This window comes from Microtus pennsylvanicus, chromosome 10 (assembly GCF_037038515.1).
Source record: "Microtus pennsylvanicus isolate mMicPen1 chromosome 10, mMicPen1.hap1, whole genome shotgun sequence".
In the NCBI taxonomy this organism is placed as follows: Eukaryota; Metazoa; Chordata; class Mammalia; order Rodentia; family Cricetidae; genus Microtus; species Microtus pennsylvanicus.
This window is the reverse complement of record NC_134588.1, coordinates 99,422,431-99,447,783: the sequence shown is the minus strand read 5'-3', so window position 1 is coordinate 99,447,783 and position 25,353 is coordinate 99,422,431. Positions and strand designations below refer to the sequence as shown.

At 49.2% G+C, this 25,353-nt stretch overlaps 1 protein-coding gene across 5 annotated transcripts in view; it reads right to left on the bottom strand.

Moving 5' to 3' along the window:
• Tmem63a (transmembrane protein 63A) overlaps positions 1-25,353 on the bottom strand; it is a 38,308-nt gene that overhangs the window by 8,131 nt on the left and 4,824 nt on the right. For 4 of the 5 annotated variants that reach the window (XM_075989325.1, XM_075989328.1, XM_075989326.1 and 1 more), the window contains 16 exons: positions 25,077-25,276; positions 22,421-22,500; positions 20,972-21,035; positions 19,975-20,012; positions 17,459-17,601; positions 16,603-16,654; positions 16,105-16,213; positions 14,637-14,707; positions 12,598-12,678; positions 12,252-12,375; positions 12,019-12,152; positions 9,841-9,978; positions 7,327-7,480; positions 4,848-4,954; positions 4,665-4,751; positions 4,220-4,282 (listed from right to left, as the gene is read on the bottom strand). In XM_075989325.1, coding sequence (XP_075845440.1) covers positions 4,220-4,282; positions 4,665-4,751; positions 4,848-4,954; positions 7,327-7,480; positions 9,841-9,978; positions 12,019-12,152; positions 12,252-12,375; positions 12,598-12,678; positions 14,637-14,707; positions 16,105-16,213; positions 16,603-16,654; positions 17,459-17,601; positions 19,975-20,012; positions 20,972-21,035; positions 22,421-22,500; positions 25,077-25,276 — 1,645 coding nt within the window. Of the gene's footprint in view, positions 1-4,219; positions 4,283-4,664; positions 4,752-4,847; positions 4,955-7,326; positions 7,481-9,840; positions 9,979-12,018; positions 12,153-12,251; positions 12,376-12,597; positions 12,679-14,636; positions 14,708-16,104; positions 16,214-16,602; positions 16,655-17,458; positions 17,602-19,974; positions 20,013-20,971; positions 21,036-22,416; positions 22,501-25,076; positions 25,277-25,353 lie in introns of those variants that run through there. The other variant, XM_075989329.1, reaches the window with a different exon arrangement.

Here is a 25,353-nt window from a genome sequence, read left to right as displayed (position 1 = left end):
GAGGACACTATGACAGCTATAGGGTGCACTGGATGAGGACACTATGGTAACTACAGGGGTACACTGGATGAGGACACTATGACAGCTATGGGGGTGCACTGGATGAGGACACTATGGTAACTATAGGGGTACACTGGATGAGGACACTATGACAGCTATGGGGGTGCACTGGATGAGGACACTATGGTAACTATAGGGGTACACTGGATGAGGACACTATGGTAACTACAGGGGTACACTGGATGAGGACACTATGACAGCTATGGGGGTGCACTGGATGAGGACACTATGATAACTATGGGGGTTCACTGGATGAGGACACTATGACAGCTATGGGGGTGCACTGGATGAGGACATTATGATAACTATGGGGGTACACTGGATGAGGACATTATGATAACTATGGGGGTACACTGGATGAGGACACTATGACAGCTATAGGGTGCACTGGATGAGGACATTATGATAACTATGGGGGTACACTGGATGAGGACACTACCACAGCTATGGGGGTGCACTGGATGAGGACATTATGATAACTATGGGGGTACACTGGATGAGGACACTATGACAGCTATGGGGGTACACTGGATGAGGACATTATGACAGCTATGGGGATGCACTGGATGAGGACACTACCACAGCTATGGGGGTGCACTGGATGAGGACATTATGATAACTATGGGGGTACACTGGATGAGGACACTATGACAGCTATGGGGGTGCACTGGATGAGGACACTATGGTAACTATAGGGGTACACTGGATGAGGACACTATGGTAACTACAGGGGTACACTGGATGAGGACACTATGACAGCTATGGGGGTGCACTGGATGAGGACACTATGGTAACTATAGGGGTACACTGGATGAGGACACTATGACAGCTATGGGGGTGCACTGGATGAGGACACTATGATAACTATGGGGGTACACTGGATGAGGACACTATGACAGCTATAGGGTGCACTGGATGAGGACATTATGATAACTATGGGGGTACACTGGATGAGGACACTACCACAGCTATGGGGGTGCACTGGATGAGGACATTATGATAACTATGGGGGTACACTGGATGAGGACACTATGACAGCTATGGGGGTACACTGGATGAGGACATTATGACAGCTATGGGGATGCACTGGATGAGGACACTACCACAGCTATGGGGGTGCACTGGATGAGGACACTATGATAACTATGGGGGTACACTGGATGAGGACACTATGACAGCTATGGGGGTGCACTGGATGAGGACACTATGGTAACTATAGGGGTACACTGGATGAGGACACTATGACAGCTATGGGGGTGCACTGGATGAGGACACTATGACAGCTATAGGGTGCACTGGATGAGGACACTATGGTAACTACAGGGGTACACTGGATGAGGACACTATGACAGCTATGGGGGTGCACTGGATGAGGACACTATGGTAACTATAGGGGTACACTGGATGAGGACACTATGACAGCTATGGGGGTGCACTGGATGAGGACACTATGGTAACTATAGGGGTACACTGGATGAGGACACTATGGTAACTACAGGGGTACACTGGATGAGGACACTATGACAGCTATGGGGGTGCACTGGATGAGGACACTATGGTAACTATAGGGGTACACTGGATGAGGACACTATGACAGCTATGGGGGTGCACTGGATGAGGACACTATGATAACTATGGGGGTGCACTGGATGAGGACACTATGGTAACTATGGGGGTACACTGGATGAGGACACTATGACAGCTATGGGGGTGCACTGGATGAGGACACTATGATAACTATGGGGGTGCACTGGATGAGGACACTATGATAACTATGGGGGTGCACTGGATGAGGACACTATGATAACTATGGGGGTGCACTGGATGAGGACACTATGGTAACTACAGGGGTACACTGGATGAGGACACTATGATAACTATGGGGGTGCACTGGATGAGGACACTATGATAACTATGGGGGTGCACTGGATGAGGACACTATGATAACTATGGGGGTGCACTGGATGAGGACACTATGGTAACTACAGGGGTACACTGGATGAGGACACTATGATAACTATGGGGGTGCACTGGATGAGGACACTATGATAACTATGGGGGTACACTGGATGAGGACACTATGACAGCTATGGGGGTGCACTGGATGAGGACACTATGACAGCTATGGGGGTGCACTGGATGAGGACACTATGACAGCTATGGGGGTACACTGGATGAGGACACTACCACAGCTATGGGGGTGCACTGGATGAGGACATTATGATAACTATGGGGGTACACTGGATGAGGACACTATGACAGCTATGGGGGTACACTGGATGAGGACATTATGACAGCTATGGGGATGCACTGGATGAGGACACTACCACAGCTATGGGGGTTCACTGGACACTACGACAGCTATGGGGGTGCACTGGATGAGGAAACTAACTGCTATAGGGGTACACTGGATGAGTTGCTGGTGGGGTCAAGAGGCAGGGTCCGATTCTCCATCTTTCTTGGAGATAGAACTGGGGGATCTGCTGGGAAAGTGGGTACAGCATGAGAGAAAGGAAGGAAGAAAAAAGGCAGGGTGAGCTCCAGGCCTTTTCTGGACCAACACTGAAAGATATGAGGAAACTGTGGGCATAACAGATCCATTAGGGCAGGTAAAGCCCACAGTGCACAGCAGGGGCTCCATCTGAGGCTGGGGAAGGAGATGGAACACTCTAGAGTGATAACGTGGGTATGGTGGAATTTAATTTTTTCTCTAACTTCTTGGTGCTGGATGAAGCCCAGCGAGGCACACCTCTAGCCCCTCCATGCACCTATTTTGATTCAGTAGTCAAATAGCAGTGAAGCCATGGGTGCAGATGAGGAGCCTAGGATAGAGCCCTCGGGCAGCCGACTCAGCTTTGCAGGAAGTCTCAAGGAGGTTGCAAAGGAGACGCTGTGTGTGCAGGGAGACCACCAGCAGAGTTCAGAGTCAAGTGAGGACACTGTCTCCAGGACAAGCCTCAGGCAATATGCCAGGTGGGGCTCCCAGGTCACAGAGAACAGGAACTGCAAGCTGGCCACTGGGTTTGGTAGTCAGAGGCCTCTTTCAAGCAGGGGGTCCTGACTATGGAGCTATGGACACACTGTTACAGCTTGCTTCCAAGCCAGGAGCTAGTTAGGCAGGTCATTGTCTATCTGTAGCTGCCTTCTCCTGAGTCACCAGTCAACTCAGCAAGAAACAAATGCCCCAACCTTTCAGGCCAGCCTCTCCCACAACCATTCCCAATGAATCTGGAGCCTTTGGGGTTGCGGAAAGCCCTTGAGTACAGTGAGCTAGGCTGAATAACTAGCCGGACAAGCTTGGGTGAGCTACGCAATATCTCTGACCCCACTGTCTGTAAGATTGAGACAGGAATAACATCTACCTCACAGCTTTCTCCCTCTCCCCCTCTCCCCCCACCTCTCTCTCTGTTTCTCTCTCTCTCTGTGTGTCTCTCTCTCTCCTCTCTCTCTCCACTAGATATCTTCCTCTATGGTTCTCTATCTTATTTTTTGAGACCCTGTCTCTCTTTCTCTCTCACTGAAACTGGAGTCCACCCACTAGCTGGAGATGGCCAATAAGCTTCTGGAATCCTCCTGTCTCTGGCTCCTCGTGTCTGGATGACAAGTGAATGTCATCACACACAGCAAGCACTTTACGCACGGAGCTGCCGCCTCAGCCCCCCCCATAGCTTCTTGTGGGGCTGAATAAGGACTCACAAACGTTTAGCCTAGAGCCATTCGCAATTCGGGGAGTGGATCATAGGCTTACAGTACTAACAAGGGCACACACCAGCCCTAACTGAGCTCCATTTCCCGGGCTAAACAGTCCACAGGCTACACAGTCACTAGGTTTAACTAGCATCCTTCCCTGGCTGGAGCATCACTAAAACCCAGCAGCGCCTCCCCCAGCGGCTCTGTGGTCTCTAAATAAGTCTCGGACGAGAAGAGTGACTGCCACTAATTGAGTCTTGGCCTAAATGACAATCACATTTCTGCAAGCACACACAAAGTAGGCCAGCTCGCACATATATTCCAGGAATGCAGGGGGCTGGTGTGGTTGCAAGGCCTGCTATTTCCAGGGGAGAAAGCCTGAGCTGAGGCCTGACACCACACTGCAGCTCCCTCCCCTCACAAAGCTCTTGAGATCTGCACTCTGGATGGTGGCTGAGCCCATACTTACTCCAGCCGGATGGAGCCATCCGAGGAAGTTTTGTCAAAGAGCCACCGGAAGAAGAAATCCAGGCTGAAAAGCAGACGAATTCCATGAGTTTCTTATTCATTTGGTTGTTTGTTTGTCTAGATACTGGAGATGAAACCCAGGTCTCGCTCAGACCATTCTGCCCTCCGGTTTCCTTCCCTGCGCTTAGCTGTAGTCATGGCACACTTTCGTTTTCTTCCCCTCTAAAAGCAGCCCCAATCTTAAGACATTTGTTCCCTGCGGTGCCCCTTACAGGTGACTCATCACACAAGCTTTAACAGGCACTTCCTTCCACAAGAAGAACACAGCTAGGACGAGGCCCTCCCTTGCAGTTCTTTGTTTCCAAAGACTATCTATCATACTTCCAGACCAGATGGCAAGAACTGGGTCCTGCTTCTGAGTGGGGCTGGACAGGAGGCAGATGTACCTAGTCAGGCCGAGGGAGGGCAGGATCAGCACCATGAAGATTAAGAATATGTAGACCTTTGACACCATGATCCGATTTTCCCCTGACCTGCAGGCGACAAAGACAAGTTGATCCAGCGATGTGCCTGTTCCCCCGGGGGAAGTAAGAGACATCCAGTCCAGAACAGGCTCAGACCCTGCTCACCTCGTCCAGTGAGACTCCAGCAGTGTGGAATAGTAGACGATGGTTGGGAGCAGCGCCGAGAAGGACCAGAGCAGGAGTGTGGGGAAAAACTGGCTGATGATAGGGTCCTGAAAGACAAGAGCCACCACAAGAGTCAAGATAAGGGGGGGGGGGTCTCTGGGGACCCAGTAGCTCAAAGTGCTCCTAGCCATGCTAGGTAAAGGGTGGGCAGTCCTCAAGCCCTAGCAAATAAACAGTAACTGCACTTCATGGCTACGCGACCTTTACAGCTGAGAGAGGAGTCACACGCGCAATGCAACTCCACTCATCTGATGGGCCGGAGGAGACCAGCTTCTCCATCCCCAGTGATGTCCAGGGCTCCTCTCCAACTGGTCAACACCCACTTTCCAGCCACTTTCCAGCTTGCCACAGTCCCATGGTGTCTGATCCTAATCCTGTTTATACCAGTTGTACTGGCTACTGTCATTACAGAATTTATTTTTACTGATTAAAGGAACATAAAAACAGGAAGAAATTCTCTTTGAAACTAAGCCATGGCTGTCTAGAGGTATGGCTCAGTACAGAGTGCTTGCCAAGTATGTGTGAGTTCCCAGGACCTCAAAAATAAATATGGAAAAATTTAAAAGCCTAAGTTGAACATTTTGAAAAGATTTATTAAAGTCCATTTCTAAAAATAGGTTGTTGAATTACGTAAGAGTAAATTAGGGACTGGAAAGATGACTCAGTGGTTGAGAGCACTGGCTATTCTCCCAGAGGACATGAGGTAAATTCCCAGCACCCGTATGGTGGCTCACAACCATCTATAACTTCAATTCTAGTGGGATCCAACACCCTCTTCTGGCCTCCTCAAGCACCAGACATGCATGTATGTTTAAATGTTTGTTTTACTTTATTTATTCTTTAATTTGGGGTACTTGGGACAGGAAAGCTTTGGGGCTGCTTTCTTGTTATGCAATGAGCTACACCCACAGTCTAAGTTCTTAAACGCAAACTGGGATCAGAATTGGTGAAATAAGAACGTAGTTTATATAAGACAGACAAAGGGGACCTCTAACTGGCAGAAGTCCTCAGAAAAACAAGCCTTGTGTCTGCACCAAAAGATTGGCAAGAGAATGAATTTCACCTGTTGTCCGTCTAAAGAAAACTTAGGTGTTTTTTAAAGTCTTTCGAGTCAGATAAATGCTCCGCCCATCTATCACAGGTGTAACATGACAGGCGACCAATCCAGCTAAAGGAAGAAAAACAGTGGTGGCAGAGCCAGGACCCCTCCCAAGCCCTGGATAGAGGTGTACATTACCACATCTGGCACATAACCTATCTTAGCCTCTTGAGTATCTATATTGCCTGATCATCTGAGGTGTTTTGAAAAACATTCATTACCTACAGCAAATACAATGATTTAAAACAAGACAATCAGGACTAAATTGGAAAGTAAAGCCCTATATATATATATACATATACACACATCACTGGAACATTGCTTAAATGCAATTCTACAATAAGTATTGGAGGCTTTGATTGGTTGGCTGGGGTTTTTTTAAGCCTTGTTTTTTTTCCTTGTTTTTTTTTTAAATTATGCATGTGTATATTTGCCTGTGTGCGTCTAAGTGTGTACGTTCAGGCTGATGTGGAGGGCAGAGTGAAGGCAGCTGTGAGCTGACTGGAGCGGTGCTGGGAACAGAGCCCGTGTCCTCCAGAAAAAGGCAGTAAAAGTTCTAACCACGAGACATGTCTCCAGACCCGGCTGGTCTGTTTCTGAAAAGGGGTCTCACTCTGTAAACCAGTATGCCTTGAACTTATGTTCAACCTCCTGCCTCTCCCTCCCAAGTGCCAGGATTACAGGTGTGAGCCATCATGCCGAGCAGTATATTCTGCTTTTACTATAAGCTTACCAAGATAACCATGCAGTTCTTATAAATGTTTCACACTTCTTCAGGCTAAACAGGTATCGTTCAGCTCAGACGACCTTTCCTGCTGAGCATTAGACTGAACCCATTAGAACATAACTGTGCGGCCGTAAAGGCTCCATGATAAACATCTCCATGCCTGCTTAAAGCCTCAGAGGGCAAACGTGGACTAGAAAGGCTCCACTGGGTAAGACTACTTGTTGTGCAAGCATGAGGATCTGAGTTCAAATCCCCAGCAGTCCGTGTGAAAAGCCAGGTTTGTGCCTGCCTGTGCCCACAGCACTGTAAGCAGTGGAGACAGGAAGATCACTGGTCCTTCTAGCTGCCAGGCTTCTTCCAGGATCCACGAGAGATTGTCTCAAAGTAATAAAACAGGACAACTAATATCCTTCTCTGGCTTCCACACTTACACACACACATACACACACACACACACACACACACACACACACACACACACACACACACGGCAAACACGGGCTGAGTGACACGGCCCCCTGCTTCAAGCCTTCAAGCTCCACGTCCGGTTCCCACTGCTCCCACCACCCTCTCCCTGAAGGTCGATCACTCACATTCAGTGCGTGGATGGGTTTGGTGACATTGAACTTGTCCATGGTAGATATAATGATGGAGGGTGTGGTCAGGAAAAACAGCACCACAAACAGAGTGAAGTTGATGCCCAGCCACTGGAGCCACCAGCGGACACCCTGGACGGAGAGGTTCTTCCTGCAGAGGGCAACACCAGCCAAGGGGCTTAGTCTCCCAGGCACAGGCCATCTACAACACAGGCAGCGCCTGTGGCTGAGGCAGGTCAAGTCAACTTTAGGGAGGCCAGACTAGGACTGGGGCTGAGCAAGGCAAGTTCTCTGTGCTGGCCTTCACAGCCACGGAAGGCCGAGTTTCAGCTCCTGGAGCTCAGAAGGAAAACAGTTGTCAGGAGTGACGGGAATTCCAGTAATGTCACAGACACCGACACCGTCCAGGCAGAACTCCAGCGTTGACACTTCTTGGGGGATGCAATGCTTTGTAACTAATGGTACGTTCTTTCCAGGGAGGGCATGGGCTGAGGCGCAGGGAGGCAAGCAGGGAGCATAGGCACAGCTGGTCCTGACTCCCCACCCCACGGAAACAGCCTCGATTCTGGGATGCTCTATGACCCAGAGGGCAAGACGGTCAGATGTCAGAGGCTGAGCTCAAAAGCGAGGGATAACGTGCATCCAAGCTTTACTCCACCCAAGCAACCGAGAAGAGCTGCCGAGCAGGCAGCAGGTCTGGATGCCTCCATCCTCAGGGTGGGCCCTAAACCTCGCCCGAGATCTACAGACACAGCTCAGCTCAGCAGCACGCCTCCATTCTACCTAGGGCTATGCTGTGTAATGTGGCAGTCACATAGCCACGTGGCTACCGAGCACTTGGGATGTGGGGGGCCTCAGCTAGAGAGGTCCAAAAAGCATAAAATAGGCAACAGATTTCAAAGACCAAGTACGAATGGGAGAAACATGAGTCTTGGTTTAAAAATATATATCGCATGCTACAATGTTAGCATTTGGAGTATACTGTAGAGGTTTAGATTAAAATTAATTTCACTCGTGGAGCTGGAGTGAGTATAGCACACGCCTTTAATCTCAGCACTAGGGAGGCAGGGTGAGTTCAAGGCCAGCCTGATCTACAGAACAAGTGCCAGGACAGGCTCCAAAGCTACATAGAGAAACCCTGTCTCAAAAAAAACAAAAAACAAAAAAAATTAATTTCAATTATTTCTTTCTTGGCTACTAGATAGTTTTTAATGAGGTACATAGCTGACATGGTATTTCTTCCGGACAGTATTTGAATGTTAAAGACTGATCATGGGACAAAGCATAGACTCCTCTGCCTGACTTAATCAAACACATCACAGCACCGGGCCCAGAGCCTGGACTCTACGTGACCTGTGCAGCTGGCCGTTAAATGCGAGGCCACAGGTCTAAAGAAGGCTCAATGCTTGAGAGTGCTGCCTGCTTCAGGGGATCCAGATTCAACTCCCAGCATCAACACGGAGGCTTACAAGCACCTGTAACTCCAGATCCAGAAACGATGGCAACCCTCTCCTGGCCTTTGTGGGCACCAGGCACAGAGATGGTACACAGACACACATGCAGGCAAAATACTCATGTACATAAAAATTAAAATAATAAAACCAACAAAAGTAGAATAGTATCTGGCATATAGTAGGTGTTTAAACATTTGTTAAAGAACTGGGCATACTGGTGCACACCTTTAATATCAGAGGCAGGTGGGGATCTCTGTGAGTTCAAGGACAGCCTGATCTACATAGTGAGTTCAGCTATGAGCCCCATCTCAAAACAACCAAAAAATAATAAAATAATAAATATTGGGGGGATTTTTTTCTCTCTTTTATTTTATTTTTTAAAAAAGAAAACAAACTATCTTTTTTCATTTTACATACCAATCCCAGTTCCCACTCCCTCCTTAATCCTGTTCCCTCTCCCTACCCCTCCATCCACTCCTCAGAGAAGGTAAGGGATATTGCTTTGGGGAAGGTCCAAGGCCTTCCCTACTATATACTGAGTAAAGTATCCATCCAAAGAGAATGGGTTCCCAAAAAGCCAGTACAAGCAGTAGGGATAAATCCTGGTGCCACTGCCAGTGACCCTGCAGACTGCCCCAGCCATACAACTGTCACCCACATTCAGAGACCTAATTTGGTCCTATGGTTGTTCCTTCCCTGTATGGCTGGAGTTGGTGAGCTCCTATTAGCTCAGGTAAACTGTTTCAGTGGGTGTCTTTGGGGGGATTTTTTGAGACAAGGTTTCTCTGTGCAACAGTCCTGGCTATTCTGGAACTTGCTCAGTAGACCAAACTTACAGAGATCCGCCTGCCTCTACCTCCGAAGTTCTGGGATTAAAGGTATTTGCCACCATCACACAGAAATAAATAAATATTTCTTTAAGAAAAAAAAAAGCCAGGCCACGTCTATGCTCCAGGTAACCAGACAACACCCCCCCCCTCCCAATGCCCCATCCTTCTACCCACTCCCTAAGCTCTGCATAAAACCAGGTCTTTCTCCCACCCTCCTGGGAACTTACCAGCAGATGTCCTCAGGGTACGAGGCAAAGGTGACGGTCCACTTGGAGACACAGAGTTCTCTGCTGTAGGAGGATGGCTGGGGCTCCCCTTTACACCGAAGGCCCTGGCACTTGCAGGCATTAAAGTCTTTCAGGATGCTGTCGAGAAATGCATACGCTGTTACGGTGCAGTTTGCCTGCGTGCCATACACAGCCACAGCAGCCACAGACAGAACACGGGCGAGCACAGGATGCCTGCCCCATTGTTACTATTTTATTATTAGTGCTCGAAGAGACCCATGCATGGTGTGCTACACACTTGCAATCCCAGCACTGGAGAAGCTGAGGCAGGAGGATCATGAGCAGATGTGGCAGATCGAATAAAATGACTCCCATGGGTCATTAGGGAGTAGCACTATTAGGAGGTGTGGCCTTGTTGGTGTGGGTGTGGCTTTGTTGGAGGAAGTGCATCACTAGAGAGGTAGCTCTGAGGTCTCAGAAGTTTAAGCCAAGCCTTGTGTGACTCACCGTCACTTCCTGCTGCCTGTGAATCCAGATGTAGAACTCTCAGCTCCTTCCCCAGCACCATGTCTGCCTGCATGCCACCATGCTTCCCGCCATAATAATGGACTAAACTCTGAGACTGTAAACCAGCCCTAAATAAATGTGCTCCTTTATAGGAGTTGTTGTAGTCAGACAGTGGTGGCATCCCAGCACTCTGGAGGCAGAGGCAGGTGCGTCTCTGTGAGTTCAAGGCCAGCCTGATCTACTAAGTGAGTTCCAGGATAGCCAGGCCTACACAGAGAAACCCTGTCCTGAAAAATATTAAAAAAAAAGAAAGAAAGAAAGAAAGAAAGAAAGAAAGAAAGAAAGAAAGAAAGAAAGAAAGCCTGGCAGTGGTGGCGCACACCTTTAATCCCAGAACTCGGGAGGCAGAGGCAGGTGGATCTCTGTGAGTTCGAGACCAGCCTGGTCTATAAGAACTAGTTCCAGGACAGGCTCCAAAACCACAGAGAAACCCTGTCTTGAAAAACCAAAAAAAAAAAAAAGATTCTGTGGCCATAGTGTTTCTTCACAGCAATAGAAACCTTAACTAAGGGTTGGAGAAATGGCTCAGTGGTTAAGAGCACTGGTTGCTCTTCCAGAGGACCCTGGTGCAACTCTCAGCCCCCACATGGCAGTTCAAAACTGTGTGTAATTCCAGGTTCAGGGGATCCAATACCCTCACACAGACATACACACCAATGCACATAAAATAAAAAGAAATAGTTTCAAAAAAAGAAGAAGAAGTCCTAACTAAGGCCCATGGCCTTGTCTACTACTGTCTTAGTTGGGGCTGACTTATAGCTTCAGAGTTTAGTCCATCACAGCCTTGGTCTCATAGTGAGTTCCAAGCCAATCTGAACTATTTTAAGATCCTGTCTCAAACAATCAAAAAGAAGTGCCATTCCTGCCACGCTGCAGAGGGTTTTGATTCATCCGCTACACGACTCTGCAAGCAACAGGTTGCTGCATCATTTTACAGACAGGGAGATCGAGGCCCGGCACGTTAGGTTTAGGGTCTGCGCATATCCGGCCCACTTCCCGTACGGTCTGCACTGCCCTACTACGGAGTGCCTCCAAGGAGCCACCCTCTATGCCTCCTTGTAACACAGGAACATAAAACTGACTCTGCCAGCCAAGCGGCTCCATTTCCCAGCCCTCACTGTGTCCCACCTCGCTATCTCAAGCTTCTCGCTTTGGCTAAACCCACAGAATCTCACTGCTACCTCAGAGCGACACTTCCCTCTTCCTACAGAAGAGGCCATCCCAGAGACCATCCCCAGAGCCACCATGCCTGAGGCGCAGAAAGCACAAGAGTTTTGGCATCCTCTCTGCACCCTACACACTCAGGACTCTAAGGTGTGGTAACACTAAGGTCCGAGGCCTGAGAGAGCTTCATAAGCTTGCAGCTCCAGGATTCTATAGCTACGGACACCCAGAGTGTTCCACGGGGTCCCCATAGCTGTCCACTTGTCAAGACACAGAGCAGGACCCTGGGTTCTGAGTTTCAATCCACCTGGCAGGTTGCTACATACAAACAGCAGGGTGGACTGGTGGACTGGAGCCACTGGTGGAAGCTCAGCTGTGGGGCTGGGCCACATCAGCCTGGCAGGGTCAGTAAGGACCATGAGGGATGAGGAGTTCTGTCATACTCACAAAGTAGCCATGGACTTCTCACGGAAGGTGACAAAGGCCATTCCTAGGGGCTGGTCCTGGACCCGGCACTCCTCAGCAGTTACCCTCTCCAGCAGTCTGTCATTCATTCGGGTGTAATAAGAGATGGCATCTTCCTGCCAGAAGATACAGCCCCTGGGTGATGTGACCCTGTGCAGGTGTCAGGGCACCCATGCCTGTCCCCTGCTCCAGGCAGGTAGGTGGCAATGCCTCACCCGCTCACAGCCCTGCACTTCACAGCAGCAGAACTGGCCACAAGTCTTGGGGTTGATGAGGGTCACTCGGCCTGTCTTGGCCTGCAGGCTTGTGTAATAGGCGAGGCTCTTCTCTGCCTTCTTCCTGTACGGTAGGAGGGAGGCTCAGACTCACACTCACAGTTCTGGGGCCGTGCCACAGCCAACAAGTCCCCACCAGCAGGGTCAGGAGCTTAGCTTTGAGATCCAGGAAGAGGCAGGCCCACCCTCCCCTAGCCAGCTGAAGGGTCCCAGCAAGGAAGCAGGTGAGCATCTCGGGGCAGGAGGTGGGAAAGCTGCAGCTGAGCTCAGGCATCACCTCTCTTACCTCTCTCTGCACAGGTACATCAGCTTAGCCACGCTGTAGCAGAGCTGGACATCCACCACCTCACACGTAGGATACGCATCCCTGTGGCCAGCGAGGCAGGGTAGAGAAAGCCATTGAAAAAGAAGATCCCTGTAGAAATGAGCACCCCTCCCTGCCCTTGCAATGGAGTCATGGAGTCATGCTGCTGTTGCCTGCCAGCTGTTCCTTTGAAGTTTAATACCAAGAGGGGCGTGTGGGGTGTGTGTGTGTGTGTGTGTGTGTGTGTGTGTGTGTGTGTGTTGACAGGGATTGAACCCACAGCCGCGTGAATACTAAGTATATGTTCTATCACTTTTTATATCCCTAGCCCCAGAGGCATAGTTTTCAATAATATGAAAGTAATTGCCTTGAACTGACAAATTTATACTTACTCAACTTTTGGTTGGGAGGAATTGCTCATGGGGAAATATGAATACAACAGGCCTGAGGTGTGGCTCAGGGGTGGAGTGCTTAGCACACACAAGGCCCCTGGTTCCATCCCCAGCACCACTATCCTCCCCAACCACCCAAAGACAGAGACTGTCATCTGTTCTAGGGATGTATCTCCCTTACGCTACTGCTGAAATCCACTCTGCCCATAACCTTTCTGAAGGCAATAGACCCTCTAGAGGGTCTAAGAATAGCAAAACACCCTCAAGTTGGAAAACATCCAAACACATACTAACAGTCAACAAAACGCCTGCATCACCAAGGGTAAGCACTGTATGTTCAGAGTCACACAGTGAGTGAATATTTGAGCCAGAAGCTGAAGCTAGGCAGCCTAGCTGCAAGGTCAGCCAATAGCTACCACAAAATGGCCCTGCGCCATATACAAAACACTGTCCACGTGACTCCTGAGGACTCCGGGCCCACATGGGCACCGCCTGCTGCTATTCTGGGTGCTGGGAGCAGAGCCTGCTTCACTTAGATTTTAGTGAGTGTGTGAGAGGGTTCCCACGGAGGAACCAACTAATCTGTTGGTCAGTAGGACCATTTCAGATCCCAGCAAGAGCCAGGGGAAGACTGGGGATGTGGCTCAGTGGTAGCAGCGTTGTCTAGCAAGATTCAATAATCGGAACCACAGAAAGATGAAAAGAAAACGCTTTGAGGAAGGGATTCCCAGAGAAAGTGGCCCCGCTGCAGAGCAAGCCCACAAGGCACTGTAACAGCCTTCCTCAGGAAGGCTTCCTAGGACAGGGAAGGTCTGAGTCACAGTGTTTGCCTGGCAATGAGGACACTTGTTTTTCTACTTAAGTGTGTGCATGAAGTAGACTCAGTGTTTCCAAACACTGCCTGGCAGGCAACTTAGAGGAATATTTCTCAAGGAACAGAAAAATTATTCTCTTATCAAGTGAATATGCAAATACATTCACATACATATGTAAATATTTCCAAAAATAGTTGTAGCTACTGAAGGAGAGATTTGGCAATAATTTTAAACATCCTTTTATAGTTCTGTTTATACTAATTATTTCCTAGTGTTTTTGTCATAAACTGCACAAAGTTAATTTGTAGCTAACTCCTAGTATTTGCTAGGAGTCAGTGATGGCAGAGCTGACCAGGATGAAGGGGGAGCCTTAGAGCTGCTCTTTTCGCTAGGAATTGAACTTGAGCTTTCCCTGTGCTTGTGGCTGTACATATCGCCTGCTCTGCCTGCAGGAGCTATGGCTGCAGTGGTTGTCCCAGAGTCTTTGATAGTCAGAGGTTCTCCCAATGGATGGCCAACATTCCCGAGCCTGGGAGACCAGCTCTGCGTGAACACTCTCTATGTCTGCACTCTGGATCCTGGATCCCGGAGGCTTCACCACAACAGCTACAGAGTACACCTCCCCACGCACACCCCACACCCACGCCAGGCCACTACACAGCTCAGCAGCAACACACTTGGAAGTCACTTGATACCTATGGCAGGGAGGGATTAGCCCTGCATATTTAGACAGACGACACAAGTGTCCATCCTCAGCACAGGCCTCAGAGGCTCCGGTGTTCACCATGAGTGGCTCACAGGGTCTTTCTCTTACCGGAAGTGGCTCTCCACAGTTTCCCTTCTGGCTTCTCTGGGGAGTCCTGTGATGAACAGGGTCTGTCTCACCTGCCAGGGACCATATCAAGAAGAAAGTCACAGGATGATGGGGGAAGGGCAGGTGTTACCTCCTTCACATCTCAAGAAAAAAAACCATGGTAGATGAGGGGTTCAAGTTTTCTCACTCTTGGCCTTGAAGAGTCCCAGGGGTTATTTATGCTGCCTCCTTTTCCAAAGTAACTCCTGAGCCTGCTTTGTAGGGCAGGGAACTGAGAGAGCCCAGAGAATGACAGCGGCTCAAAGGGGTCAGGCAACAAAGCAAAGAAGTTGAAACCAAGTCACAGTGGGGCACCTGTCCTTAACCCATACTGTTCTGGCTTGGGGACAGGATGCTGATTAGTTTTAATTTTTTGTTTTGTTTTGTATTTGTCAATTTAACACAACCTAGAGTCAACTGGGAGGAAGGGACCTCAATTGAGGAATCACCCAGAGCAGACAGGTCTGTGGCCATATCTGTGAGAAACTGTCATGATAGATGATTGATATCAGAAAGCCCAACCCACTCTGGGTGGCGCAATCCCTAAGCAAGTGGTCCAGAACCATATAAAAGACCATCAGCCTGGGAGTGATGAGCCAGTAGGCAGTATTCTCCCAGAATTCCTGTCTCCGTTTCAGCCAAGACTCAACAATAGACTGTGTTCTGGAAGCTTAAATAAACTTTTCTCCTCTCCTAAGTTGCTTTGCATCATGGTATTTATCACAGTAACTAACAAAGGAGGCTAAAATGGGATGGGCATTTTATTTTGTTTTGGCATGCTGGGTTATCAAAGCCAGTGCCTGGCACACGGCAGGCAAGCACTCTACGCTCGGCTCACGCTGAGTTCTCAATGTACTTCTCTACTTCATAGCAGTAACTATAACCCTGACCCCACAGACCAAATAGCAACTGGCACACTGAAGGAAAATGTGCACATTACAGCTTGCCAATAAATTAAATGATAATAATAAGTTGAGTATGTCGATGCATGCCTATATTCCTAACACTTGGGAGGTAGCGGCAAAATGATAATAAGTTCAAGGTCACCTTTAGCTACATAGCTAGCTCAAGTCTGGGCTACACAAGACTCTGTGTTTAAAAAAATATATAGTGCCGGGCAGTGGTGGCGCACGCCTTTAATCCCAGCACTCGGGAGGCAGAGGCAGGCGGATCTCTGTGAGTTCGAGACCAGCCTGGTCTACAGAGCTAGTTCCAGGACAGGCTCCAAAACCACAAAGAAACCCTGTCTCGAAAAAAGCCAAATATATATATAGTGATTGGTGGTGTTGGTGGTAGTGGTGGTAATGTCAAGTGAGAGCACCCCCCACGTTCACTACTGATGTGGTTCTGTGGAGACTGTGGGGGCTATCCCCTCCATCGCTCACTTGAGACCCTCCCAGAACAAGTCCCAGGCTCCAGCCTCACTCACCTGGCTCTCTTCCTTGTATCTGATGGACCGTGTATGATGCCACATAAAGCCCACAGTGAGGAAGAGGTAGATGACGGAGAAGACGGTGTGCAGCCAAAGGAGGTCATTGCTAAGGAAGACATCACCTGCTGTCAGGGTTGGGTATCCCAACAGAAGGGACAGGTTGCAGGGCTGGGGAGGGATCACCCTCAGTGGGTACCTTGCCAATGGCCAATAGCTCTGCCTCTAACAGATGCCATGTAGTCAACAGCCCCCATCAGTGGAGAGACCCCTATTCTTACACTAGGCTCTATGCCCCCTTCAAACCTGAAGCTTCCCAGGACATGGTCACACCACAGTTTCCCTGTCCTGACGTGGGGCTCTATGCCTCCTGCAAACCTGAAGCTTCCCAGGACATGGTCACACCAGAGCCCAGCAACCCAGCAGCACTGAGGTGTTTCCAGCCTGCTCCAGGCTCCCAAACCAGCCTCCTTTGTGGTCAACAAGTTCCGTACTCACTTGGTCTGCAGGTTTGCTATTGTAGTCCTCCCAAAGCTGTACGGGTCTTTATCTGCAGAGAAATAGACAATTAGGTCCAGGGTCACAGTGAGAAAAGTTCTATAGCTCAGGGAGGCACAGCACAAGATGCCTAGACATGGCGTGTCTTCCTAGACATGGAAGGCAATGACATCATTCATCAACCTATTTAGAGCTCCATCACCCAGGACCTCTGCTACAGCTTATTGTGCCAGCAATGCCAGAATATAAGTTCATTTTGCACTGAAGTTTGCTTTAAAGATGCTTTGATGATAACTAGAAGCATCCTTGGTTGTTACCAACTCAAGGTTCTCGAGGTTGAGAACCACTAGATGTTACAAGTGGTTCTGGGATGGCATTTTGAGAGTTAAGAAGATATAATTACACAATGACTTGACTGTGTATCACAGATATCTTCTGGGTCCATGAATAGTAACCTCTGGGCTTGGGTAAGGGCAGGAAATTGAAAAATAGATTCTGAAGCTGGAAGTGGAGGCCATATTTATAATCCCAACACTCAAGAGGGTGAGGGAAGGCTAGCCTGGACAACATAATAGGATCTTGTCAAAAAAAAAAAAAAGCAAAAACACAGCCGCTGAAACCTCCAATTCTATTGCACCTGGGGTTGATTTTTTTCCCCCAACTTAGAACCAAACTTGATGAGGGGCCCCAGCTCCCAGCCCAGACTTAGGTGGATTCTCTTCTAGATCTTTATTTGGGTGATAATTTTCTCAAAGTCACTCTATGACTGTCTCACATCCCACTCTACCGAGTCCCTTCCCTAGAGCCAATGCCCCACTCCCTCCCAACACAGACAATGGGCAAGAAAGGGTCTCACTCAGCAAGTCTCCGGAGAGGTTGACAGGCAAGATGACACACAGGGACAAGAAGCTGATCACCACCAGCAGGAAGATGATGTGCCTCTGGAAGGACAGGTAGTGGATGGCGTCCTCCCCACACCACTCCAGGATCTGGTCATCGCTGGCCAAGACACACACGTGGAGACATTCTTAACAGGGAGCGACAGGAGGCCAGGCCTGCAAGGCCCCGAGCGAAGTTTTCATCCAACCCTTACGACTGTTGTAGGAGACAGTGTTTTCAGCCCCCATCCTTCCCTTTGATGTGTGGGTACAAACACACAGAAAAGCCGTAGAGCTTTAAGGGCCACACAACTTGCAAAGCTACTGGCATGAGTTCTGGGGCCACCTCCAGTCCCAACACCATGCTCTCAGCAGAGGGCTTGCCATCCTCCGTGTTCTGCTGCTGAAAACATCTGTGTGCCCATTATACAACGGGTGAGGCGTGTGATACACCTTTTGCTTCCACCACAAGATGGCTGCTGAAAGCCATTTGGGGAACACAGTGCGGCGTACTTGGGCCCTCCTTCTCTCACCCTCTCTCCCATCCCCCCACCCCAGGGAGGGCTGGGAGAATAAGAGGAGCCATGTTTTGAACATATTATGTCATTCCATCCAAGTATATCATTCCTTCCCTCTGTCCCTGCCATGGCCCCAGAGATGGGGAAATGACCTGATCTGCCTTCCGACCCACAGAAATTCCTGGGTCAGTTGGAAAATCCCAGTCGGGGATTTTCTTGCCATAAAGGGAGGAGGGCCAGGTGTTCCACCTGCTCTTTCCTGAATATTCTGCACACAGCAGAGACCAAGAAAGCCCTATGCGGTAAACCCAGAGAAGCAAGTCTGGAAGCCTGAAGAAGCTTACACAACGCTGCGCGGGCCCTGCATGCCAGCACCTTGTGCTGACCGGGCTCAGAGGAACTAACCACCCGTTTCCCACTCATCTGCCCAGCAGAGCTCAAGGACGCAATGAACAAAGAGCGCACCCACTCCCAAGGGTGCTCAGGGGTGAGTGGGTCTCAGGCTCGCTCAGTGTTTCACTCCAGGGTGAGCTCTGCAATTAACACCTTTGCACTTCTAAGCAAGCCACCCACACACCCACTTGGTTCCTCTTGCTTCAACAAGTTCTCTGGCTTCTCCCAATAACTCTGTCTCCTGCCCACAACCTCAGCTACAACTCCCACAGAACCCCACTCAACAGGTGGGAAAACTGAGGCAAACCAACATGTTTCATTCTATGATATCTTTTTTTTTCTTTTTTTTGAGACAGGGTTTCTCTGTGTAACAGCACTGGCTGTCCTGGAACTAGTTCTTATAGACCAGGCTGGCCTCCCGAGTGCTGGGATTAAAGGCGTGTGCCACCACCGCCAGGCCCGTTATCTTTTTCTTTTATAATATTACGCAAGCTAACTAAAGTTTTGTTTTGGTTTACTTTAGGAAGAAATTATTCTAATTATTTAACAGTGACTGGATCGGGAAAGGAACTCTACTAGACAGGCTTATATGTGTTGGAGTGAGTTAATGGGGAAATAAATATATTTGCTAAAGGCTAGGGATCTAACTCAGAAGTAGAACACTTGCCTACTATGCATGAAGCTCTGGGATCAATCCCGTATCCATACAGCCACCTTATTTAGTTCAAAATTCTGTCTCTCTCTCTCTCTCCTTCCAAAACGTGGGAATTAAGGACAGAAATCTAAGAAATACTCGGTGATAAAGGCCTGGTTGGTCACTTTTCCTGTGCTAGAAGGAGCCAGCTATCAGGACTGCAGGAGTCTTGGCTCTGCCACTTGTTGCTGTCACTCCAAAGTCTACATGGTCATCCCTGTTAGACACGTCATTATGTGTCACACTACAAACAAGACAGTGCTGGCAGCTGAGCAACCACAACTACAGTTGCAGCTCCTCCTTTCTGATAAGTGGAAATACGGGAAAAAGGCCATCTTAGAACTGGTGAAAGACGATAAAAATCCACAGAGGAGGCCAATTCTCATGAACTAATATGTGAGAGACCCTGTTGTAAATGGTGGAGCTTGATGGGAGTTGCACCCAAGGTCAGGCAGAGAAGCCTGTGTGAGGATACCATATTCCCTGGAACTGGAGTCACAGACTCCATGAGCTGCCATGTGGGTGCTGGGAATTGAACGCAGGTTCTCTGGAAGAGCAGCCAGTGATCTTAACCCCTGAGCCATCTCTCCAACATGAAATATTTTTTAAATAAAGTTTAAGTTTCAAGAACCTTTGAAATCCATCTGCAATGTGGGGATCCCTGAGTACCAGTAAGGCTGTGTGCCTGGAAGACCTCCTTCTCCCTTGTACCCTGACTACAGGGGCTTCCCACCCACTTCTGTTCTAGCCCTGATACCCTGTTGGGGTCCTGAGCTGGAAAAGTATGCAAGACACCATCACAGGATCAAACATCTCAGCTACATCCTCCTGAATAATCGAACACCCACACACAGTCACGTGCCCTGGCAGATACCCCCGTCTTACTCACTGCAGGCGGAAGATGGCAGTCAGCCAAGGGCAGCATCCCTAGAGACAGAGAACAGGCATTAGCATCCAACACCTATGTCTTTGGGAAGCAGATACGATCCCATCTTTGAGATTAAATAACCATCCCACGTCCTGCTAGGTAAAACAGGGTTTTCCTTCACACATTTAATCAATTACTTCCTCAGGCTCTCATCCTTTGCAAGTCACAACCCCATGGGGAGGGTGGAACTTTAAAAAAAAAAAAAGACACAACCTTGCTAAAAACCTTTTAAGTTTTGTCAAAATCAGTGGCATTATATAAGCTTCAGGATCAAATCACAAAGCTTCAATCAAGAGCCAGGAAAAATAATGTGAACTTCTGTAAAATTATTTCCAAATGGCAAAAAGAGTGTGGGGGGGGGAGAACAGGAACAAGTCTAGAGAATTGGAAAGTACCCCAGAACAGGCCCTGGAGAGGGAAGAAGTGTGTGTAGGTTCTGTGATCTCTTGTGTCCTACTACTCATAGCTAGGTGGCTGCCTGCTGGGAAGGACAAATATCTGCTCATTCAACAATGACTAAGTACTTCCCAGATACCTAGTGCTGGGGGACAAGGCTGTATGAGGCCGGGTTCCTGCCCACATTGGCTCAGCATCTAGCAGCTGAGTCAATAATTAACTCTTACACAGAACCATAAGTGTGAGAGAGGAGCAACTCATGGGTCACAGTCAAGTTGCTGGCAAAGCCCTGGGGATCCACAGCCCTTTCTGCCTGCAGTGAATGGAGCCTTGCGGTGAGGGATCACTTAAACACTGGCTCCTTCCAGCTTTTTCCGAGTCCCTGCGTTTCTGTGCATAAGGAGGGCAGCTCCCTCCAGTGTGGACCACGCCCATAGACCGCAGTGCTGCTGTTAGTCACTGAACCAGAACTACTGTCCAGTCCTCCATCAATCATTACCGCCAGGCTACGTGTACCCTCTGCCCTTCAGGCCACAGAAACAACCATCCCTTGGATACCAACCAGTTCATTTTCAAAGTCTTCTTGCCCTGAGGAAGAAGATGACAGCCTCTGGAATCTGGCCTCACTGGAGACACAAAAGGGGAAAAAAAGATAAATAATTCTAAAATTCAAAAAGGTTGAATATACATGTCCAGTATCCTGCTGTCTAACCTTAGAGTGCCCAACATGAGATTATCAGTTATAGCTTAATTGGCACCATTGTTTCCTTCTTAATGGTTCATTAAGAAAACTACCTCTTGCGGCATTTCAGATCCAAACATATTTGTCTCAAAGTGTCCTCCGAGACCCCTTGTCTGAGAATGAGATACCCCCTCCCCAGTTCTGTGACATGGAGGGAAGAGAAGAACAAAATAGCCTTGTCTGGAAAGACGCGTCCTCAAGAGTCAGAAAGTAAACCATTCCCACAGAAGATAGCTCCCATGGCCGGCCGCTGCTGTGTCCTGAGGTGGGATCTTCATGCTCAGGCCCAAGCTGAGTGGAACAGTTGAAGGGATCTTTTGGGGGGAAAGGAAGCCTCTCTCTAAATGTGCCATCCTTCATCACTCCACCTCTGCAACGTTTCAAAAGCTGAAGCAATGGGCCACCAGGATAGACGCGAAAGTGGGGGCCACCGGGATAGACACAAAAGTGGGGGCCACCGGGATAGACACAAAAGTGGGGCCTCCGAGATAGACATGAAAGTGCGGCCCCAGGAATAGACATATAAGTGGGGGCCACCAGGATAGACATGAAAGTGGGGCCATCTCCTGTTCCCTTCTTGCTGCCTCAGCCGACACCCCTTCCAGAGGCTCAAGCAACCAGACCAAACAGGAAAATCCAGTTCTAGGATTCATCTTCACCTTTAGTAAAATGCACAGAGCTCTCCCCACCCAAAGAAGAACTGGGAAGGCCTGAGGTCTAGCCAGGGAGCCTGTGTTTGGTTAGCAGGCTTGTCCACCGTGATCCCTGACCAGAAGGAAGGTGGGCCGCTTCCCCACACCTGCCTTCCTTCTTGATCGCTGAGCTGCAGAGCAAGAATTAACTTCAGACATGACGTTCTCAGAGAGCTGCGTCCAAGGTGAAGAAGGAAATGTTATCCGCCTTCCCTGGTGACAAAAATCCTAAAAGTAATGATGATCCTCCACAGCCGGAAACCAGAGCCCGGGGAGAGAGGGGATCCCCAACATTAGTTTCCCTGAGCACACTCTAAGAAGGGAGGCCTCTAAGGGGTCTTTGGTGACCAGCAGAAAGGAAGCTAGAGCTTCTGACTCCAGCCCATCCCAGAAACACACATATATCAACATACACACATACATATATGAATAGACATATACATGTACACACATGTAAGCAAACATGCACTTACATACACACATACATGCACAAAGCACACATATTCATACACAGCACTCACACTCAGAGGTGTGTAGACGTGCTCACATTCTCGGTGAAATGCTTTGTTTTGTTTACCTGCCTGCTTCTGATACCAGGGCTATGCGGCCATAATCCCAGAATCTTCTCCTTATGAAGGAAAACACCAGTACTAAAAACTAAATGGGGGGGAAAAAAACACCAAGTTAAAGAACACTGGCCAGGCTCTGGGGACGGCCAGACTCAGCAGGCTAGAAGAACCCATCTGGCCCAGAAATAACCCACAGTTTAGCAGCCTGACACCTCCCTCCACTCATTCAACAACCTCCACCACCTGTGCCAAGTCACCAAGGTTGTCACACTGCCACAGGCTTGAGTGACATCTTCCTACTCAAGTACATCAGCTGCAGCCGACCCCAATCAGAAGATGAGGTCTGACCTCACCTGATTGAAAAACCGCTCTCCCCTTTACTTCACCCAAACCGCGTTCTTAGAGACAAGCCCTCACTAGATTGCCCAGGCTTGCCTCTAACCCCTAGGTTCAAGTGGTCCCCCAGCCTCAGCCAGTGGTAGCTGGCACTAAGGGGATGCACCTGGCTTGATTTTTCTTAATTATATTTTATTTTAAGTCAGATTCTTTGCATTTGTTTCTTCTAAAGGCAAGTTTGCAGACACACAGCAAGAGCACCCCGTGAGTCCTGTCACGCCCTGGCACTCTAGGCTGGCCCAACCCCAGAGAGCAGGGAGAGGTGAGCAGGCCTGTGTGACACCAGCAGCCCCATGAGGAGAGTGAGGCCGCTCTCTCCTATTGGCTCTAGATGTCTGGGATGCTTACCTGGCTCCCCAGGCCCTTTACTTCCACCTTGGCCAGCTCTCCCCCAACTACACAGGCGCCTTTGAGATTTAGAGATGGGGAAAGAAGCACCCGGAATAGCACAGGCTTGCCTGCTCTGGTCAAAAGCTGGATTTATTTATGTATGTGTTTATTTAGTGCTGGGACAGAACCTGGCGCCTTAGACGTTCCAGGTCAGTACTAGGTCATACTAGGTTATTGAGAGAGGCCCTGACTAGAAACTGGGGTTTTAAAGGTCAATGTTGTTCCCTTAAGGGAAATCCATAAGCCCTGAGTTTCTGTGAGGTTTTCTTAAGGTAAGTCCAGAGCGGATGACGTATTTTCAAAGGCAGATGAGTCACCTGTAGGACAAACACAAGCCCCTCAGCATGTGCTCACCCTCTCTCTGCCATTGCTCCCTTGCCTCTGCGCACACAGTGTGGACATGTTCCCGCACCTAGGTCTTCTAGGACCCTCTGGCTTGCATATGGCCCCCGCTTGACCCTATAAGTTCCTGCAATAAAAATCTACACTCCTAGACAGGCAGTGGTGATGCATGCCTTTAATCCCAGACAGAGGCAGGTAGATCTCTGCATGTGAAGCCAGTCTGGTCTACACAGTGAGTTCCAGGACAGCCAGGGCTACACAGAGAAACCCCATCTCGAAAAAAAAAACATTCATTGTGGTTGTAATAAGCATGTCATCCCACCCATTTGAGTAGCTAAGGCAGGAGGATTGCTTGAGGCCAGGAGTTCAGAGATCAGCTTCAGCAACATAGTGAGACCTTGTCCCTTATGAAAAAGAAAATCACCGCTATCGGCACAGTCTACATGAAAGTGACTTTCTTCCTAAGCAGCTACCCAGCCCACCTGGGCTCTCCACAGCGCTCTTCAGGCCTTCACCTTCGCCTAGCTCTCTCCATCCTGAGGGCATTGACCCCACCCCCTTTCAGTATACTGCCACACCTTGCCTGCTCCACCCTCTTGGCCAAGTCCCACAGCATGGAGAACTGTTTTTCTCCTGCCAGTAGGATGGCCCGAGAACGTTTGGTGATAGTAGAGATTCCCTTTTTGGTGAAAGTCAAGGTGAGAACAAGCAGTTTCCTGTATCAGACCTGATGAGCAACAATGTAGCGAATTTTAAGGGCAACAATATAGACCTCTGCTCTAGAAACCTTCTGCGGTCAAGAGTAGGGTCAGGAGACCTGGGTGTGACCCTCTGCCCCTGCCAGGCAGGGACTGGAGTCCTCTGACTGCCTCCCCTCCCTTTCTAGCTTTCCTACTCAGCTTAGCCACCAGTCCTGGGCAGACCTAAGATATGAACTCCACCCTCCCATCTATCCCATTCTCTGCTCCTAGATGCTAGAGTCGAGGAAGGCACGGCTCTGGGGGGTCTTAATGAAAAAAAAACAGTGCATGTTAATCCCAATAAATCTAAACTAACTGGGCTGGGATGTGGCTCAGTAGGAAAGTACCTGCAGGGTATGCACATGCCCTGGGGTCCATCCCTAAAACACACACACACCCCAACCACTGTTGAGCCATTACAAAGATAATAACGCGCCTGTTTCAATTGGAGGAATCTTTGCAAACATAAAGTGGACATTAAAGAAAGGGACACGTACCCCCTAAGGTCAGCTCTATTTCTGGCCTTCAACAGCCCTCACATCTCTCATGCCACCCACGCTGAGGGCCAGTAAGACAAGACAGGCCTGGCAGGTGGCTCTGCAATCAGGATCATGATCACACTGCCACAAGAGGCCCACGTCCTCCGAGGAAGGAATCATTACATTGGTTCCAGACCTCAGGGTCTCTCTACCACATGCCCAGGGTCACAGAGTACACACGGGTATGTGGATCTACCTCACGTGCGGTTACTAGACAGTCCTAGAGAGTAAGAGGTTAAACTGAGAGAGGACCTTACCAGAAAGCAGATGACATCTATGAGCAGGACAGTGGGAATGCCTCCGAAGGTGACCCCCTGAAGCACAGTACTGTTTTTGGCTGAGCTGTAGCAGTAGGAGTCATTGGGATGGTCCCCAAGGCCCAGGCGCTCGCTGATGGACACCTCCTTGGATGGCCAGGGATCCAGGAATGGGGAGCTGGTCATCCTGCCTTCTCTCCCTAGGGAACAAGAAGTATAATATCAGGGTGGGAACTTTCCGTTTCCCCAGCCAGGGCTGCCACAGACAAAGGTAAGT